Source organism: Cyprinodon variegatus, unplaced genomic scaffold (assembly GCF_000732505.1).
Source record: "Cyprinodon variegatus isolate N-32 unplaced genomic scaffold, C_variegatus-1.0 Scaffold358, whole genome shotgun sequence".
Lineage (NCBI taxonomy): Eukaryota > Metazoa > Chordata > Actinopteri > Cyprinodontiformes > Cyprinodontidae > Cyprinodon > Cyprinodon variegatus.
The window spans coordinates 817,040-837,464 of record NW_015150811.1 but is presented as its reverse complement, the minus strand read 5'-3'; the positions used below and the strand labels follow the sequence as shown (position 1 = coordinate 837,464).

General features: G+C 39.2%; 1 protein-coding gene across 1 annotated transcript in view; it reads right to left on the bottom strand.

Moving 5' to 3' along the window:
• Positions 1 to 220: 220 nt before the first annotated feature.
• arap1 (ArfGAP with RhoGAP domain, ankyrin repeat and PH domain 1) overlaps positions 221 to 20,425 on the bottom strand; it is an 82,124-nt gene continuing 61,919 nt past the window's right edge. The window contains exons 21-34 of the mRNA XM_015386180.1: positions 17,202 to 17,414; positions 15,641 to 15,746; positions 15,410 to 15,557; positions 15,036 to 15,119; positions 14,475 to 14,561; positions 14,198 to 14,315; positions 12,602 to 12,715; positions 12,361 to 12,506; positions 12,167 to 12,249; positions 11,150 to 11,209; positions 8,023 to 8,086; positions 5,990 to 6,148; positions 4,796 to 4,841; positions 221 to 1,947 (exon numbers count right to left, since the gene is read on the bottom strand). Coding sequence (XP_015241666.1) covers positions 4,821 to 4,841; positions 5,990 to 6,148; positions 8,023 to 8,086; positions 11,150 to 11,209; positions 12,167 to 12,249; positions 12,361 to 12,506; positions 12,602 to 12,715; positions 14,198 to 14,315; positions 14,475 to 14,561; positions 15,036 to 15,119; positions 15,410 to 15,557; positions 15,641 to 15,746; positions 17,202 to 17,414 — 1,403 coding nt within the window. The 3' untranslated portion in view covers positions 221 to 1,947; positions 4,796 to 4,820. The remainder of the gene's footprint in view (positions 1,948 to 4,795; positions 4,842 to 5,989; positions 6,149 to 8,022; positions 8,087 to 11,149; positions 11,210 to 12,166; positions 12,250 to 12,360; positions 12,507 to 12,601; positions 12,716 to 14,197; positions 14,316 to 14,474; positions 14,562 to 15,035; positions 15,120 to 15,409; positions 15,558 to 15,640; positions 15,747 to 17,201; positions 17,415 to 20,425) is intronic.

Below are 20,425 nucleotides of genomic sequence, written 5' to 3'. Positions count from 1 at the left end.
GATAAAGAGTCCAAAGTTCAAAATAAACAAACTATAAAAGCTTCTAATAACTGACAGAACAGTATTCAGACTTCTGCTAAAGATGTGCAAAAAAACACACAAAAAAACACCCTACACTCATCTTTCACTGCAGGAGCAGAATCCAGCACAGAGTAAATACAAACAAATAAATAAAAGATTTAAACCGAGTACATTTATTCAGATGAATATACAGTATGTGCATTTTGCATTTAGGGTGAAAACCTAAATATGCTTCATCAAGGAGTTAATTGTGATTCTTTAAGCTTTACCTCTATTGGAAAAAGAAAATCTATTAAGCACCTTTCATTATCCAATTATTAATCTATGAATCAGAAAGGAGCTCACAGATTTATTGAACATTATTATTACTTTCCTTGGATTTACCTTATCAGATTCCTTCTGCTACACGGAAACATCTCCAGTAAGATGTTTTATTGTACATTTAATAAGTTGCTGGAAAACACGATATTGTACAAATAAATTGTTAACTATAGTGGATGTTAAAAAAAAAATCTTACATTTTGAACTCTGAGAAACTTCCAGATGAAAGGATTTTTTTCTAACATTTTAGTTAGAAATAATAACAATGAAGCTGAACAAACCCGACTGACAGAGCAGCATCTAGTGTCTTCTGCTGCCAAAAGAAATCAATCTTTAAACGAAGGTAAACATACAGGTGGCACTAAGAAAACAAGGAAATAAATCCTTTCGACAAAAATAATCCAAACCCTGGAGTATTAAATAAGACACTGCAGTGCATTTTAATTAGTTTCATGAGCTTAACAGTTTACATGTTTGCCACAAACAATAAAAACACTTTCACTGTCATTGTTGACAAAGACATTTGTTAAATTAAGAGCAATAAATTTGTGATTTAAACCCTCGGATATACTGCAGGTTAATGAGAAACGACTCATCAATGCAACACAACCAATAAGAAAAAAAACGACAAAGAGGAATAAGACAGCCGAGACAAATATACAACATCACTTCTGGTTTAAATAAGTAAATACGCTTAGAAGAAAAAAGAACCTTTTTAAGGTGCTCAAGGGTTATCTGAATCACAAAATCAACAACAAATTAGGCACTTCTTTAATATTTTTATGGTTTACCAAATTTGGAGCTATAAAAACTTTATCATTATTGTAGAAAATGGTTCTTTTTCTTTTTAGTTAAGGATGGACTTACCTCAGCATTCCTAAGCTAATATGTTACAAACCATCAGACTGGGCCCAATTCAACACAAACGACACATTTGATGAAGCTGCTGTGGGAGTTTCTAGCAGAGATGCAGATGTTGGTCCATCATCAGGCGTGTCTGAGTCTCAGTCCAGCAGAAATCAGATATAAACCTCCTCTGATCTCAGCCTCCCATTAGGGCAGCTGCTCAGCTCCCTGCTATGCAATTAAATAGCTGATTTCCAAAGTCATCATATTTAAAATGAATTTAAAAAAAAAAACAAAGTCTGCTACAAAACTTTTAAACCTTTAGTAAAAAAATACTTTTAGGCACCTAGTTTCTGTGCCGACGATAAATCTGGAGCAAATGCACCACAGGGATAAAGTTTGTGCAATTTTTGCAGTGTCTGTTTGTGACTCCAGTGAACAATGGGGACCTGCTGCAAGCTGGAAACAGCTTGTGAAGCCTGTGTGGTTTATTCCTGACTTTCTTTTTAATGCCATCACTCCATCCACCCATCCATCCAGTAATATTCATCAGTTAATGGAAAGTGGTCCAGGACAGGTTTCTCACAGTATCCTGCCTTTGTTTTATTGTTTTTCTTCTCTGTCCTGCCGGGTGGAGATGCAAGTTCACATTTAAAATGAGGAGTCCGTGCTCCGGGAGTGTCCATTGCTCTGCTCACACCACCGCAAGGCGTAGAAGTTCCTCGAATATTCAGAGGCCATCCGTTGAGCTTCTCCTTCCTAAACGACAAACATCCATCACGTCAGACACCGAGCATCACATTTGATCTGAAACCCATCCTGTCACACACATCAGTAAAGGGTCGTCCACGCATGCAGCCCCATCTCCCTGAGGCTAAATCAGTTTTGCTGTATTTTATTAAGTGTCTCAGGAGGTCAAGCTTAAAATTCTCCGTGCAGACCGCTGACGTCTGGCAGCCATGGCAACCAGATATGAGGCCGCTCATGAGGTGGACTCAATAAGCTGCGGTCAAGAAGCTAGATCAACACAGATCCTCCAGTTTAAAGTGAGGAATGAGGATCTGTGTTTTTTCAGACTTTATCCTAAAGAACAGATATAAATTCAAAGCCTGATTTAAGAATGGGATGAGACAACCGCTTTGTTTAAACTTTTTTAAACCATCATTTATTAAACACATTTAAAAATATACTATGATTTAACCTTCTTACAGTACATACTGAAACTATTGATTTTATAAGTTTTATCATTTCAAACTCATTGATTTATAACACATTGTTCGCTCCACCCAAATTTCATATTGCGTAAACTTATTTTTTGAAACACCAGAATTTGCATATGATTTTATATTTTGTTCAACTTTAATAAAATAAGATTTTTTTTTTCTTTATGATGGGTATTTAGAGGGTCAGTTACTCGATACCAAATACTTTTTTACATTTGAGTGTTTTTTAAGGCAAATTTTTTACTTTTTAGTAATAATATGATGAAGTAGAACTCCTCTTACTAAAGTACAATTTTTGGGTAACTTATCCCCCTCTTCATGACAGGCAAACAAAGTCCTGTTTGATGAGGAGATGGAAGTAAAATAACACAAAATTTAATTATTAATGTATTATAAAAAAACAAAAACGTGGAACATTTTTACTCTGCCCTCTCTATTCTGATTCCCCTCCCTTAAAAATCCCCTTCATAGCAAACTGCTGCTCTATTTCATTTCAGTATATAAAACCAGGGTCTAAATGTTCCAACCAGTATGGAGCAACAACTGACCTACCAAAACATGGCCGTCCACATAAACTACGTACGCATGTAGAGGATTAGACTAATAAGCAGACAATAACTGAACTATGAATGAGCTGGAAGATCCACACCACAGTGTAAGAATTAACGAACAGTAAAAATTTAAATAGTTAGTAATCTAGAAATCTGACCATAGTGGGAGAATTTCAAAAAAAGAGAAAATTGTTTAAATTTATACTGAATATAACAAATCTGGTTTTAAAACTATGCAAGTACAAGATGTGGAGGAAGGTTGACCTTCACCAATAATTCACGATCTAGTAGGTGAAATATTGCAGTTGCAGATACTCCAAATTGATGGAAAAGATGGATGGAGTTAAATTCAGGCTAAACCTGAATTAGGACTGTGGGGAAGGTTCCCCTTCCAGCAAGGATATATGAAATTTACAGATGGGTTAAAGTAGTCTACAAATTAGTACACCCATAACTAAGACCCAACATAGAGAAGCAGCATTTAGTTCCTATGTTCATAGTATCTTGCACAAACTCCTATAAGACTGTAAAAGTGCTGAAAACCTCAATTCTTTTAAGTAAAAGTTAAAAACCCATTTGTTTAGAGCTGCTTTTGACAGTTGAAGTCATTAACTGAGGTATCTTTAGTTTAAAGGGGTCATAGAATGATTCTATAGGGTATTTGGCGTTGGTATTTAAGGTTTCTGAATAGGGTGTGTAACATTGGTTGGGCTGAAAATGGCATATTAGCTGTTTTATGAGCCCTAATGCAAGCCTGGTTATAAGCCTCAGAATAAAAAGACAGGTTTTCTTCCTTTTATGGTATGCTCATGAATATTTAGATGAACTGTGCGCTGATTGGTTGGTTTACAACGAGCGAAGCTGCTGAGCAAAGACGCATCATAGCAACAAGCAGTCACTCACTGAAACATCAACATTGTTTATATGGTATGGTGACCAGACGTCCTCTTTTTCCCGGACATGTCCTACTTTTCATTCCTAAAAAAATCGTCCGGGATTTTGGTCGACAGTGCAGGACGTAGTCGAAACGCACAGGGCATTCAAACCGAGCAATCAGCTTCGGGGCTGGTCCGGGAACCCCCGGCGGACGGGGGCAGTATGCCAGCGGGGTACGGAGTGACTGAACCCGACACAGTGACTGTAGCCTGGCGGCCCCGTTCTTCCCCCCGCCTGCCGCCTCCAGCTGATGACGGGCGGCTCATGGCTCTCTGCTGAGGTCCCGCCCAGTCAGCAGCACAGCAGCCGACACTTCATATCCACCCTGCCAACCTTGGCCCGTGAACCAGTGGGTTGGTCTGTATTTAAATTTTGGGGCATGACAAAAGTACAGGCCACAACCAAATAAGGCAACATCCTCAAGTTGACGTCAGCTCGGGGCTTCGTTTGGATTCGCCTGTTTTATGGTGGAAGTTTAGAATTGTGACATTTGCAGAGAAAGGAGGTGCCGATGGGGTTTTACCTTCTCTGTACGTCCATTTCACTTGTCTTGCCTTGCCTTACATCATACCATGTCCATGCACTAAAACGGCCTAGTCAAAGTACAACTGAAAATCTGTGGCAGGAACGTAAAACTGAAGCTCTGACTGAGGCTGGAGTACCTGCTAAAAATAATCTTTCAATACTATCAAAGCTGTTGGAAATTATATATTTATATAATATTTGCAGCTCTATCCGGGAGATGCTGGGAGAGGCCTAGAAGATTTCCCATCTTTATATTTAGCTCCTAATAGTTCAGTTGATGTGGATTTCCTTATAGGGCACTGAAGCTGATAAATGTCAAACAATCATGTTCTGTATGAAGCCCACAGTTTTCACAGTGAATGGGAAAGTTACCTTGCTGTTGCCATTGCTGTGAGCGCTATCGCACATCTCTAAGGAGCTGAAACACAAACAGTAAGGTGTTTTTTTTAAACACAAAGGGAAATACAACACTGGATCAGCTGGAGAAAGAAAGAGGAAGAAGAGCACAGGTTCAAATTGGACACAGACACCGATAGATACAGTCAGTGAATCATAACATCATGAAATCAGACTAAACATTTGACACTTTTTCGGATCATATTTCTCCTGCTCTTAAGTTGATTCCACTCCGGTCCCCTGAATTATCACTCTTCCTCATACAGTCCTATACACAAACCTTTGCTGTTGATGCCTGGATACAGAGCAAAATCAATAGGAAACACCTGGAAGGTGACAAGAAACAGAACCGCCACCTTGGATTTGTGTTCATGTTAGTGGAAGTTCTAGCAGTGGTGGCATGGATCCCTGTGCCACTGCAGGATGCAGCTAGCTAATGAGCAGAGTGTGACAGCTGAAACAGCAGGAGGAGACGGCAGCAGCTTCAGATTGTGGACGTTTGTCTGTCGCAGCAGAGCGGAAGGATTTGGATTGCTGCCCTGAAAGGTTTCATGAAAAACTGAGAAAACAGATGGAGAGGCTGACTTAATGGTGAGCTTGAAGCTGAGCCAAACAAACCCTCTGTCAAAATTTTTTAGGATGCAAGCATGCATATTTTATTTCTTTTTCTTCTGGGTTTCGGCAATGATTAAGCAGACCTACTCTGTCTTTAGGTCTGTTTCCTCAACTTTCTGTGAAACCGATCATAACCGCAATGTGAAGATGCTGCTGTGTCTTCCTCAAAATGTCTGAGTTCTTAAACGTTTTCAGTCCCGGATATAAATGAGATTTTAAATCGGGCTCATAAATCCAACAGTTAAAGAACCCAGATCCTGTTGAAAAATACTTCTAGATCATGGTCAAATCACGGATCAGAGGATATCAATCCTGCACAGGTGTGACCTTTACCTCCATTTCTCCCTTTAAATAAAATGTTTTTAGGAGACATAAAATATATTTTTTTAACGAATAAATCTGTTCTCCTTGAACTTTGTAAGTTCTACTGTACTATATCAGCATCGAGGTTCAAGGCCACCTGTTCAGCATGAATATGCCTGATTAGCTGACAGCTCCTGATCGAGCCGCCTGGTTGGTCCAAGATTAGCCCCAGTGATTGGCAGATTGACTCACAGCAAGCGCGTCTTGGCTGAAAGCTGCTACGCTGTTCCGCATCTCATTCTCACTGCCACGCAATGGGATCAGTGACACGTTACCATGACGCGTGTCCGGCAGCACGCGGCTCACCCGGCTCTGCTGGAGTCCATCCTGGGGCCACAGGTTGCCTTCGTACTGAAATTAGGATGGAGAGGTGGAGACAATCAAGACAGAATAGTCAAAGAAACCTTGAATCATAGTCATCAGTCGGGTCATTGAAACCGTCCTGCTGAGACCAGCTGAAAAATACCCATTAAATCACTGCAACAAGTGTTTCTGTACAGAAGCTTTCATATTCATAAGCAACCAGTGTTAAGACATGTAAGCATAAAACAAACACAAACTGCACATTTAGTCAGTGGGGGAATTGAAATCTGTGTTATGAAACAAAAATAAAGATCAATAAATTGGTGGTTCATAGCCTGTTGAAACTTTCAGTTAGGACTATTTTCATTTTTTGGATAATCCATCAAATCTTTCTGCTCTAATAATATTAAAATAAGAATGGGAGGCAGATCTTATAGTTTTCAGGCTCCTCTCCTAAGGAGCTACCTACCAGAGTCAGTCTGTGAAGCAGACATCCTGCTTACTTTTAAGGGTAGGCTTAAAACTTAAACTTTTGAAGCTTATAGTTTAGAGTGGCTAAGGTTATTCTGAGCTATCTCTATAGTTATGCTGCTATAGGCTTAGAATGCTGGAGGACATAGAGAGCCATTTTCATCATTCTGCTTCTTTCTAGCTCTATTCTCCCACTCTGCTGTATGTTCCCTAATGTTATGTTCACTCTTCTTTATGTCATAGTAGCTTCATCTGCTCTCTTCCTGTTTGGCTGTGACACCATCCTGGAGCTTGTCTGCCTGGCTGTGTGTTTCCTGGACAGGGCCGCCTGTGGAGCAGGTTTACAGTTGCTTTTTGTATCTCTGCTTCTTTCTGTATGTCTGCTTCTGTCTCCTTGAACCCCAGTCGGCCTCGGCAGATGGCCGCTCACACTAAGCCTGGTTCTGCTGGAGGTTTCTTCCTGTTAAAAGGGAGTTTTTCCTCTCCACTGTCGCTATGCTTGGTGTGACAGATTGCATTTGAGTCAGTAAGTTGATGCATCATCAGCTGGTTTTCCTTAGGTAGAAAACTTTGAAACGGTCTGACTGTATGATCTGGTTGAAAAATCTCATTAAAGTGCCTTGAGATGACATGTGTTGTGAATTGGTGCTTTATAAATAAACTTAATTCAACTGATATATTTTAATTGACAAATTTTAAATGGACTGAATTAATTACACAATTTAAGTGACATTGACCATCCAATGCACTCTAACCTTCACCTACAGTACATACTCATACTGAATCACAGCTGGAATCACACCAATAACCTTCTAACTGTGGGACAAATAATACCCACTGCTCCATGGGTATGAATGTACAGAGACTAAGTCTTATTTTCCACTGACGAAAGCAAACAGATCCAGTAGAGGTAGGGGACATTTTACATTTAAGATACTAGCAAAAAAAATTATTTTTTGTTTCTCCCTGACAGGCCTCCCAAACACCTATTTAGCATGATGTAGCCTCTAATGGAAGCTCTAAGGACCTGGTGACCTCAAGTTGCCCCTCTTTGCTGCAGTACACCAACAGTGGAGACATTTTTACCTCCCTTATGCTGCTCTCTGTGTAGCGGGCAGATAAAAATCGCTCCTTGTTCAGCCCAGCTGCTAAAGCAGGCCTCTGTGTCGTCGTATTTATACCTCTTAACTAATTAAACATAAGATACCGTGACCAACTTTGCCAGCTAAAAACAATGCTGCAATTAGAGTTTTTAATTACGGTAGTAAAACTAGATATATATTAACCCACTGAATAAATGTACTGAAATTAAACTCTTGGTCTATTTTTTTAATGGATACCATGGTACAGCAATAAAAGAAAAACACATTTCAGAGTTGATTTATTAAGACAGCTTTAACATGGGTTGCCAGGACCAATATGTGTAAACTTGCTTGAGAGAGAAAACGCACCTGAATACTAAGAAATGTGGCATACCACTCCCTCATTTCCGTTTGGGTTTCGCAGCAGAGATACCTGTAAATAAATGGACAGTGATAAGGTGAGCCAGGCACCGAGGCAGAGAGTGTGTGCACGTAAGAGGAACAGATAAGCTCTGCGAGACGGAGGAAAATTTAGGAAAACAAAACAAGAAAACCAGCCATTAGTCAAAGATGTTAACCGATTTGGTCATGCCTTCACCTGTATTGTCCTGCCGTGACGTCAATGGAGTAAACGCAGAGAGAGAAAGGCAATTAGCCGGAGAAAGCATCGAGCAACCATGATTGTTATTATTTATCTCTGCCCGTTTGCATTTAAGCGAAGTGTTGGGTTTAGAAATAATAATGTTTGCTTGTTTTATTCCACTCCGGCTGGAGTCCAGCTCCCCTCTGAGTCATCGGTTGCATCGTGATGATGAATAAACGGCTTTATTTATACAGATATTACTGTGAGCAGCATAGATCCAGACTAAAACAATTATTCCAGAGCTTTCTACTGAGTGATGAAGATAAAACTAAACAGCAGTGTGAGGAATACCACACACAGTCTAAAAAAAAAAAAAAAAAAACTCACACTTGCTCTCTGTGCCTTGTTAGGATCATTATGCCTAATAGAGCTCATTAGTGCTTGTTACTGTGAATCAAAAGAGAAGCAAACGTTTCTACAGTTCATGTCTGCTAAGACAGTTTTCACTTGTTTGTTGCTTTCACGATTTACTGCCAATGGTTCTACGTCGTCAGCTGTAAACAACTGGGAGCTAAATGAGAGCTGCCGCAGAGACGAGGCATATTTTGTAACAATAAAGCCAGAAAACAGGATAAACTGGAAGTATTGTGGAATTTTAGCAGATAGGGGGAATAAATACAGCGTTATCATTCTCTGTGCCACGTTCTCCCTATCCACTTCATGCTTTCCCTCTGCCTGTCTTGATGTTCTCCTCTCAGGTGTGTTTTTAGATGGAAGAGAAGTGACAATGGAGCGTAACAAAACGATAATATGTCCCCCAGCGTGACGGGGACAGGGCTCCTATTACATCTGCAAAGATGTTTACCGCTGTTGACAACGTGGGCCCCAGTGTGACGTGCAAACAAACGCAGAACTAAGGTGTTTGTGCAGAGGCATAACCATCAGGCCTTAACACTGGAGAAACAAAAGAAAAATATTTCCATCCAATATTAATGTTCAATATAATCCTAAGCTTCATCTCAACATTTACTCATTTGTTTTTATGTTTTATATATGTTGCAATATTATGAAAGTATATGAACAGTATACTAACAAAATAAATATAACAAAAATATAACCACCTGAGTTTTTATTCCTTGTTGCTTTTTAAACTCTATTGTCTAGCTCCATCACAATAAACCTAATTCTACATGGCTATTCTTCCAGGCATTATTAATATGTTCATTGTGTTAAATCAATAGCATCATAGTAAAGATACTCTCAGATCAGCTTTAATGAACAATTTTTATCCTCCTAAATCCTCCTGCACCATACAAGATCTTTAAAACTACCCAAACCTGGCTAGATTGTTACACTTTTGAAAACCATTTTTAAAAATTCAAGGTAAACAGTCTTACTGCCCTCTTAAATACAAACCTGCACATGTTGTTTCTTTATGTAAATTTGTATTTTTATGGGCTTATTAGCACTTATGTTTCACACTGTCTTCTATGTGCATCCAAAAGCCCACAAGAGTCTACAGAGACCTTCCATGTTCTGCTAATTCTAATGTCAATGTGCATTCTTAATCCAGTGCAAACGGGGGCCTAATACACACATTACACTGCTCCACAGACACATACAGCGGATTAGCGTTGTGAAGAGCCATGGTTGTAGGTATAACGGTGCGTTTCCCCTCTAGGTGGAGCCGACCTTTCGTATTCCTCCCTCTCCAAACTCTCATGCAGGGATCTGACCTGCTTTCTCTGAGTAAAGGAAAGCCTCCAGCTTCCTCTGATGTTTGTCATGTTTACATGCATATCATGAATATCATGGAGCTGACACTAAGGCTGAAAATACCACAGCTTTCTCAACTTAAAGAGGCGGATGCTTTAGGAAAACCAAGACAGCAAAGGCTTGCAAGGAACATAGTTAACTCAGTGTTGCACCAATTTCTGGTTACCTTCACTCAAAAAACACAAAAAAACAAAACAACAGCAGTTTCCAAAATTACTGTTTATAAGACAATTACTGTAGCAGCAGTATTTGATTAAAACACTCCATATTTCTCTATTTTGACAGAAAAAATATAATGCCGGATATTTTGTTAATGCAGGAAGGTAAATATTTTCCTCATAATTTGGTTATAAATGTTAAATGGCCTGTACTATTACAGCACTTTGCTCAAGTCAGAGGACTTGAGCAAAGTGCTTTACACTACATTCAGTCATTCACCCGTTTAAACACACTCACACACTGATGGTGGTGAGCTACATTGTAGCCACAGCTTCCCTGGGGCTCACTGACAGAAGCGAGGCTGCTGTAAACTGGCGCCACCAGTCCCTCTGACCACTATCAGTTGGCAATGCAGGTGAAGTGTCTTGCCCAAGGACACAACACTGAAAGATGGAGCCAGGTCTTGAACCGACAACCCTCCGGTTGAAGGGAAGAGAGATCAGAGATCCAAACATTACTCTTTGAGAGTTGGCTTGATCAGTTTTTTTTTCTCTTTTAGAGGGTCTTCCAAAGTTTTTCTTTGAGGTCTGCCATCTTTTGCCTTGAGTCCAAAGTCCAGTATCTCACTTATCTAAAGACAACCAATCAATTTGTTGTTTGTCAAAATGGTGAACTCTGACTTATGATCATTGGCACATAGAAAAGGTTTGAAGTTCAAGAACTAGCTAACAGCAGAACTAACTAACAGCAGATGATCAGCATATGAATGGTGCTGCTGCTGTGTTGGATTTTTTTATTTTTTTATCCTGAAGCAGGGATTGCCATTCCTCGAGAATATAATATCTGAATTCCTTCAACAAGTCAATCAGCTTAGCAAAGGCCAGGTAAGAAAACACTTATCAGATTCAGGTGTGTTGGAGAAGAGGTATATCTAAAAGTAGCAGGATTGTAGCTCCAGAGGTCTGAACTTGGACTCACCATTGTTGTCTCTCTGGCTTGTCTTGTTTCTTGCTCTCGTACACAACAGTCAGACCCCAACTAGAAGCAGAGAGTGAGAAGAAGGCAAAGCCATGTTCAGATATTATACTTAGACTCAGGCTGCCCTCTTGTGGTGAATCTGAATACTTACATGTTTTATTGGGTTACCAAAATAGGAATTATTAAAAGGGACTAAGTTTAATTATCATTACTTTGCTTGAACCCCTTTTTATAGAGGATGAACCACCTCTGCCAAACATGAACACTATTCTCCTAAAATACTAGTTCTGGACATGCAGAGAGGGATCTTTGAGTGTTATCATAACCTCTAAAGATCAGTGACATCCAACATTAAACCTTGAGGATCAGTGAAATGCATATTCTAGATGCAGTGAGGCCTAGCCCTTTGAGAACTGGAGTTAGACACCTCGGCTCCAGATCACCTGAAGCAAAGCTCCTTCCTAAAGTTCTTCTCTGTCCGACTGACTTCTCAGGTTGGTTGAAGATTTAAGACTGAGGGGATTACAGAGGAAGGTTGTTTCTTTTTTAACGTAATGTTCGGGATTGTTATCCTGTTAAAAAACTAACAATATGCCGGTTTCAGTGTTTCTGGTAGAAGTACTTATATTTTCATTTTGAAAAACTCTTAAAAAAACCCAAAGAGTTCATGATGTCGCCCTAAAAAAAACAAGACACCAACCGGTGTCACTCAGTGTATCAACTTGTTTTCCCACATATTTATCATTTATTCATGCAAAGCAAACCTGAACAGCTCCACCCTAGTCTTGTTTTAATGAAGCCACACTGAGGGCTAAAAATATTTGAAGTTATTATTTTTTGGAGATATTAAAACTACTCACACCTGGTTTCACCAGGTTGGTTATGGATAACTAAAGGCATGAGGAGTTTAAAATGTAATTCATAACTGGGATCCATCTCCTTTGCTTCTGTAAATTAGTTTTTTTTTCTTGTTCAGTGAATAGATTTTTTTAAATTTGTAATTGTGCATTTGTTTACCATGTAGGAGGACGGAGCTTCTTCTTGATCCCCAAATAAATCTTCAAGTTCTTCACCCCCCAATCCCGTTCTGGCTTGTTACTCTGATGAGAAAAAACAGAACAGCTCGTTAGCATGTGAAGGAATGTGCCGAGAGAAAATATGGGCTTCTAGACAACGGTAAATTTCATCTGATGTTTTACTGGAACTCTTACCCTAACATCCTTGTACATTCTGAGAGAAGTGCTGTTGAGAATGAAAAATCGATCGTGGAAATTTCCGGTGGGCAGCCCCAAACCCAGGAATGCTCGCTCCTCTCTGAATTTCATCATCCCATGTTTGGATACGTCCACTTTAGTGCCTGAGAGGGGCAAACAGGGGAAATATGATCATACATGAAGAACGATGGGAGATTTACAGAGAGAAAGGTGTTTATTTATTTTTTCTTGTGCTTACCAAGATAGGTGATCATGGCGTCCATAGCAGGCTGCTTCTTGATGAGTAGAAGAGACTCATTGCCAACAGAGTGAAGGATGGGTAAGACCCGCTCCTGATAATGCAGGGGACGTTCTAAAGAAGCAGAAAAAATTAACAATGAAGGGGTTTCTTTTATTGTGAAAGGATGAGAGACAGGAAGGATGAGAATCAGAAACTGGTTTCTTGACTTGTTCTGGGAATTGTGTCAAATCAGCAGGCATTTTACTGGCATTTGATCACCCATCAACAAATTCCCTGGCAGAGGCCCAGGCGGTCTGACATACCAAGCCAACAAAACAAAATAAACAACTCTGAGTAAAAAGCCACACTGCTGAGCAGGCTCTTTCTTTCAAACGGGTTTGTTTCTTATATAGAGTGAGGGGTACTTTACAGAGTATTTACTGTTGTTTTTGTTTTTCTGTGGCTTGTTTCATCCGTCGCTGCTAATTCAACACAGCTTTTATTTAGGCAGATAAAACTGCTGGTTCTCAGGCTAAAAACTCAAAGCAGTTTGGAAAGAAATGGCTGTTGGGTCACAGAACTTACTATTTAAACCTTAACCATTTCATGCTTGGACTGTTCTGATCCTGTTAAATCCAAATTAGAACCATTTGCTTTTCATGCGCCTTTAATGGTGTTTCGCTGATTTAGTCTATCTTTTATTTCATCCTTTTATGTTTATTGGCCTATTGTTTTTTTAGCTTGCAAAAGTCAGATCCTTATCTTGTATAGGTTCAATAAAAATCAAGCTACAGCCTTGGTTCCAGCTCCACTGGTAGGTTTTAACCTGATCAAATCAAAGATCAAATAAATAATAATAATAATTGAACTTTATTGATCTCACATTGGAGAATTTTACCTCTGCATTTAACCCATCTTGTTGGGGAGCAGTGGGCTGCCATTGTGGGGCGCCCGGGGAGCAGTGTGGGGGTTAAGGGTCTTGCTCAGAGACCCATAGTGGCAGTCTGGGGGAGTGGGGCTCAAACTCAGAACCTCAGGATTCCAAGCTCTATGCCCTAACCACTAGCCCGCCACTTCCCCCTCAATAAACAAAAATTATGATCTTAATTATTAGGAATACTGGCAACACTAATAGCTTATTATTTACATTTACTTACATTTATCAGCACAGATATATCACTGGTGCTGCATTTATTTAGTCTGTCTTTGTTGGGACCTGTCATTGATTATGAGCGCTTCTTCCTTTGCTTTTAGCTGAATCCCAGGAGAGACTCTACAAGAAAAATATTAGGGAGCTAATGCATTTAAGTTAAATCCAGATTTTTTAAAACAAAAGATAAAATTTGTTGTAAATGAGGTTCATTGTGATTTTGGTTATATGAAAAAACGCGGCAGGAGAAAAGAAAATATAAAATCAGATATTTTAAAATCGTTTTTAAATTACTTTCACTAAACTTTCCTCCATTCTTTAAATTGTTTCTGTCAATGCAGGGTCTCACAAACTCACATATGCACGCAGAATATATGTATGTAGACACAGAATACAACACAGAACAATAGGGAAGTTATTGTATTTCCTCCTCCTCTTTAACTTCACTTTTCCAGTTGTCTCACCAATTTCTTCCTTTTCGCAGACTTCCCAGCAGCTCCAGTAATCCTTTTCCTTGACTGGAATGTTACGCCGGTCCAGAACCTCATACGCCAGCTCTGCTGCAGTCATTGAACCTGGAATCTGAGAGATAAAAAAAACAAAAACAACCAAAAATCCAGAATTTATCCAGAATCAGCACAAAAAAAGGAGATGAATTCTCATTAATATAGCTAGTATTTGCAGTGAAGAGAGAAAAATGGGAAAATAAAACATAAAAGAAGATTTTAAAGTCTAGTTTACCTTTACGTGCTGCTCTGCTGTGGCTTTCAGCTCTTCCAGATAGACGGTGCAGATGAAGTGGCCATCGCCTTCGGTTCTAGGATGTATCTAAAACAGGAAAATATGCAGAGAAGGTCGGACCGATTTCCACAGCATGCAAAATTAGTGTTTAATAATGCCGTCTAAATGTGGAGCAAATGCAGGAATAAAGAAGTGCCTAAAGTAAATTTAACGTCCTTTAAACAGCTTATTATAACATGCAGCTTTATCCATTCAAAAATTACAGCCATTGTTTATAAAACTACTGAGGTCCCTCGTTAACATGCTTTAAGCAAAATGCTTGGATTTTACTTCTAACATACAATGATCCCTGTTTAGAAAGTATGGCTGTAATCAAAGTTCATAAAGTGTAATTCTTGGAATAAGCTGAAAATCTTCAGTCATCTGAAGCACCATATAACAATAAGGAAGCAGGTCAAGATTAAACTTTAAACTATATATTAGTCTACCATGACAGGCAAGTAAACAGCATGAAGTCTGTTCTAAAACAGTGAGAAGGAAACAGACATCAGCGTTTCTCACAGGAAACTTGGTGTTGAGTTTTTCCCGCATTTTGATGATGGCTTTGATCTCCTCCAGCTGCTTGTTCAGCTGCTGCTCATCCACCTGCACAACGGGGAGGAACACAGTCATTCACACACAAATCCAACTCTGTATGATGGCATTCTGCTGAGAGTTAAATCTATTTTCCTATAACCCAGAATCTGCAGTAAGCGTAAAACTGAGATACTAGATGAGGAAGAGGAAAACATTTTAGATTCACAGAACAGGTGGAAAGAAAACCCCTAAATACCTGTTGCTATCATTTCAGCAAAAGATGCTCTTTATCTAACATTTTAAAGCTCAGACAGCCTTACAGATCTAACCTATGCTTGTATTGGTCATCAGTGACTGACCTCAAATATGAGTATGTAGTGCTGAATGAGGTCCTCTATGGCTCGGCCTGCAGTGTAATCCTTCCCGTCGGTTTGGAACAGAGTGGGACCAAACACTATGGCCAGGTTGTGGAGATTCATCTGATTTAAGTCAGCAAAACGCTGCACGCTGAAAAGCAAACAGAGGAACCGACAAATCAGAGCACTGAAGAAGACGATAAAAGCTTTAGTTTCAGTTTAACCTCCTCTCACCAGTAGAGGTGATTGATGAGGGCTTGTAGTGTAGCCTTGTTGACGCGAGGAAGTCTGTCCAACAGGACCTTGTACTCAGAGATTTTCTCATTTTCATCCTGGATGGCTGGAATAGAAGACAGAGAGTAAAAGGAGAGAAAGGAAAGAACTAAATAATGACATCTGGTAAGGCTGGTTTGCAAATGGCTTCACAAAATCAAATCTGATCTTATTTTATATGATAAAAATTCAAATAATGTTTCCAGATTTTTCTTTAACGATTAAAAAAAAATAAATAAATAAAAATTGCTTTTTTTCCTTAAGCTCCATGAAATTTCATTCAATTACAATGGGTCCATCAAAATATTTCAAGGTTGGCACAGATTGGTTTTCAGAGGGTAGTGTAAATGGGGTATATGTCTCTGTAATCCTTGGTCTTGGTTAATCGGGTCTTGAGTGCAACACTAGAGAAAAGTGCGGTGTACATTTCTATTCAGTCCTCTTTGACTCTAGACTTAATGAAATCCCCTTTAACTGCACATGCAGTTGTAAGTCTTTTGGGTTTTTCTCAAGTTTTGCACTGTTAAAATAGATAAAAAACAATCACAGTTCAGGCAAACCAGTAAGAGTGTCTTTGAAATTCAGTTTTTGCCAGTATGCTCAGCTGAATTTGATTCTGGGCCGTCCAATATCTGAATATGCTTTAATCCAAACCATTCCAGCATATGCTTGGTGGGAGGGATTACTTACGACTCAATAAGTCAATGCAATCAGCTGGTTTTCCTTAGATAGAAAACTGAAATAATCTGACTGTATGATCTGGTTGAATTGTCTCTGTAAAGTGTCTTGAGATGACATGTGCAGTGAATTAGCGTTATATAAATAAACTGGATTGAATTGAATCTCTGGATGTAGGATTAAAGCTGTTGTCTCGCTGGAAGGTTGACATCTAACTCCTGTCTCAAGAGTTTCCCAGTTATACTGTCTTCCCTTTAACTTAGTTCAGCTTCCATTTCCCTTCTAAATAAAACCACTCCAACCATATACAGTAATGCTTCTACTGCAACGTTTTGCAGTAGAGATATAGGTAGAGATTGATGTGCCATGCTAACTTACTGCCACACAGCAGCTTTACATCCAAGCCAAAAACCTTCCTTTATAGACAGAATCTGCTGATCTCCTTCGCTGCCACAGATCAAAACAAGTAGGGTCTTCACATTATGCTATTATTATTATGTTTTGTTAATGTTTTATTCAACATTTTAACATTAATTGATTTCCATTTGGTATCAATAAAGTTTTTTTTTATTGAATTGAATTTTATCATCACGTTTGGTTCGAAAGTTGAAAACATTTGGAAACCATTGCCTTAAGAATGTGGCAAACTAGGAACAGGATTTCTCATGGTTTCCTTTCAACAATGTTTTTCTTCTAGTTGCTGTAATTCCTATCCTGTTGTCAGACAAAGATCACAATTTTGTTCAAGTTTCTTTTCTGTTCATAAAAAAAACCTAATTAACTAACACCATGTGAGCTGTTTGGTACCATTTTATCCTCACTCAGACAGTTGTGTTAAACCTACCAGTGGCACCGAGCCAGTTAGAGCCATTCTCAGTTGTAAATAGCCCCTCCTCCAAGTCCCTGAAGAAGCGCTTGAGAGTGTTGGAAACGTCATCCACTTGATGCTCTCCTTCCTTCAGACGGAGACTGCGAGCATCTTGGCGAAATCTTTCACATAAAGCTGCCACACGGGAGTTCACGCCGCTTTTTCGGTAAATCCCCTCTGAGGTCAAGCCTACAATAGAAATAAAAAATATATTGACATAAAATCCGACCAACATACGGTAAAGAACACTCATTAGATGTAAATTTCTATGTTTATTAGGAAGCTAATGCTTTTGTTTTGAAATAATACAAATCTTAATAAACAGCAAATATTCCTCCACTGGTTCAGGCTTCAGATACGTAACTATAAATACTATGATAGACCAAAAAGTTTTTCATGTGTGGTAAAAAACCTAAGAGTAAACCTGTTCTAAATGTGAAGCATCTAAATGAGCTTTTATAAGGTGAGTGCGACCAGGAAGTTCTGGTAAGGCTGTGAGTACAAATACAGTATTTGTAGGTTCAATTGTCTTCATACTCAAGAAAAGTCAATTGATCTCCTAAAACTGTGACATTCAAGCAGAATTTAAAACAAAAAGAACAAAATCAAACTTTTGTTCAGCTTTTCCGGAAGCCTTTCAGCACCTATCCAGGAATCTTTGTCAATTCTGGCCGCTGTTTTAATGCACCTGGAGGCTCATCCTCCTGAACACATTCCAAGTCAGATGTAAATCAGTGACCAAGCCATCATTTTACTCAGATGTTGGAGTCTGTTGTTTGTTGTGAGCTGTGTACTAATAGACTATCTGAATCATGATGAAACTTCTTGTTTAACTTTTTTAGAATGAGTTTTAAGACAAAGTTATACAAGTTTAGGAACTGGAACAGCATTCTTCCCCCCCAATGTTTAGGGATAGCTTTTCTCATTTTAATAAAGATGGCTTCCATCATACCTCTTTCAAACCATCTCTGTCCAAGATCTGAACATCATGATGGTCAAAGGCCTGTCCTTTGTCCTCTAACTGTGATCAAATAGGTGATTTTTCCCCCAAGCTACTGTCTGTCCTGTGCTTCACCGTGCAGCAGGGTTATGGAGTTATCTAGTTTCCCTGATGTAGGAGTCTGAGCAGCACTAGACCACACAGAGAAGGCTGCTCAGCTTCAGTCTGGGTTTTCTGTCCTTTGGTTTGAACCAGTTTTTATCTAAGGGTGTTGGGTTTGAAGTTAACTTTTGTGTTGTGTTTAGAGAAAATCTTTATTAGTTTCTTATGTTTTTACATGATTCAAATAGCAAAAAGACACACAGGTTAAAAATGGCCTGGTCACTAATCTGCATCAGACTTGTGATTTGCTTAGAAAGATGGGCCTCAAGGTGCTTAAAAATATCAGTGCTGCATCTAGAGCACATAGAGAAAACAAGAAATGACATAAACTTCTTGATAGGCTTCAAAAGGTTTTCAGAAAAACTGAGGGGAAAAAAAATGAGAACTTCTTTGTTAAATGCAAGGGTTTTTTCCATATTCATTTCTAATGGTTAAAAGCTGTTTCTCAGTCCGCTGGCTACTGTTTTCCTTATCAGCCAAACAAACAAAGATTTCAGTGAAAAACATGCAGCTACTACACCCACAACAACACATCATGAACATCTAGTCCTGTACCTCTGCTTTGTTGTTTGTTTAGTAAAAGCAGCTGTCATCAAATGCTAGTTTTAAACAAATCTGAGTGTTACTGTGTGAACAAATCTCTCTCTAAAATGAAGGACAGCAAATGTATTCCCTCTCATATAACCAGAGACAGAGTGTGTGTGGAAACAGGAACAAGCATGCAGCTCTAGATCACGCTGTAAAGGAAGACTGCATTAACTGAATCCACAGAAGAATAAGGAAACAGGATCCGTTTTCCCGGCAGGAGGGTGGGAGGAAGGCTTAGAGATGAGAGATAAAGTTGAGAACACAAAACAGAAGGAAAGAAAAGTTTAGAGGGAGAACGGAGAGAAATGGAGGTGGAACAGAGTCCCTTTGTTGTCGTCTGGTCCGTTGATCTCTCCCACAGCCTTAACCTTGGTTACAGTCACGAGTACACAGACACAGGTGGGGCTGTCTCAGAGAATGGTAGATTAGCACCACAGAAGTAGCATGCAGACCAGGAGTTATGCTGGAGAACATAGTACCATCCACTGGGAATATTAGTTAATAAATGTAAGGCTTTAATTAATGTAATGTTTTTGGGTTTTCTTTTACTCTGAGAGCTCCTAACAAAACTCCTTGCAACTAATTTCCTTCAAAGTCAATGGATTAGGAAATGATTAGAAGCAACTAAGAGAACAATGCTAACGCTGGAGGAGGTGCAGGTTTCTACAGCCAGGAGTGATAATATGTCAACAGTAAGACCTTTGGTTAATGATTCACCTAATCTGAGGAACAAAAAGGAAGCCAGTTGTAGAAAAAAAAAAAAACAGATACAATCTTGATTAAAGTTTCCCATAAGCAATGCAGGGGTCAGAGCAGATATGTAGACAAAGCCAGCCTGATCAAATAAGGCCAAAACTGAGCTTAATGACCTACATGCAAAGCACTCCTGAGGACCCACTACACATTATTCTGGATACACCATCCCCATGGTAAAACAAGGTGATGGCAGGCTTAGGCTGTGGGATGCAAGTCAGAGTTGATGAGAAGGTAAATTGAGCTAAATACAGGGCTGGAGGACAATCTGCTAAAAGAGGATAAAAGAGTGGAAGAGATGATTCCATGATATCAAGTAAGCAGACCTGAACCTAGAGCCAGAGCTAAATGTTTAGATCAATGAGAATGTCTAGCGATGTTTGAAAACTCAAAGTTTTTTAAACTGAAAACAGGGAAAATCTGACTTTTTATTCAGCATCTGTTTCAGTCACCATAGTAACATTCTCACCAGAGCTAACCTGGTTGAGAGCAGGTTTTCTTCAATAAACTCAGGAGTGTCCTCCGTCTCCGCTCTCCATACAGCCAATCACGCTGTTATTAGGGGTGTGGGAAATAATCGTTTTGGCGATATATCGTGATATTCGGCTGCCCAATATAATATCGATCTTTCACTTCTTAGTATCGATTTTCAAAAAAAAAAAATGGTTACATAAAACATTGATGGGAAAATTGGCTACCTCTACACCACCACTTTGGCAGAAAGCGCTGTGGAGCCCTTTAACTGTGCGTGCAGCAC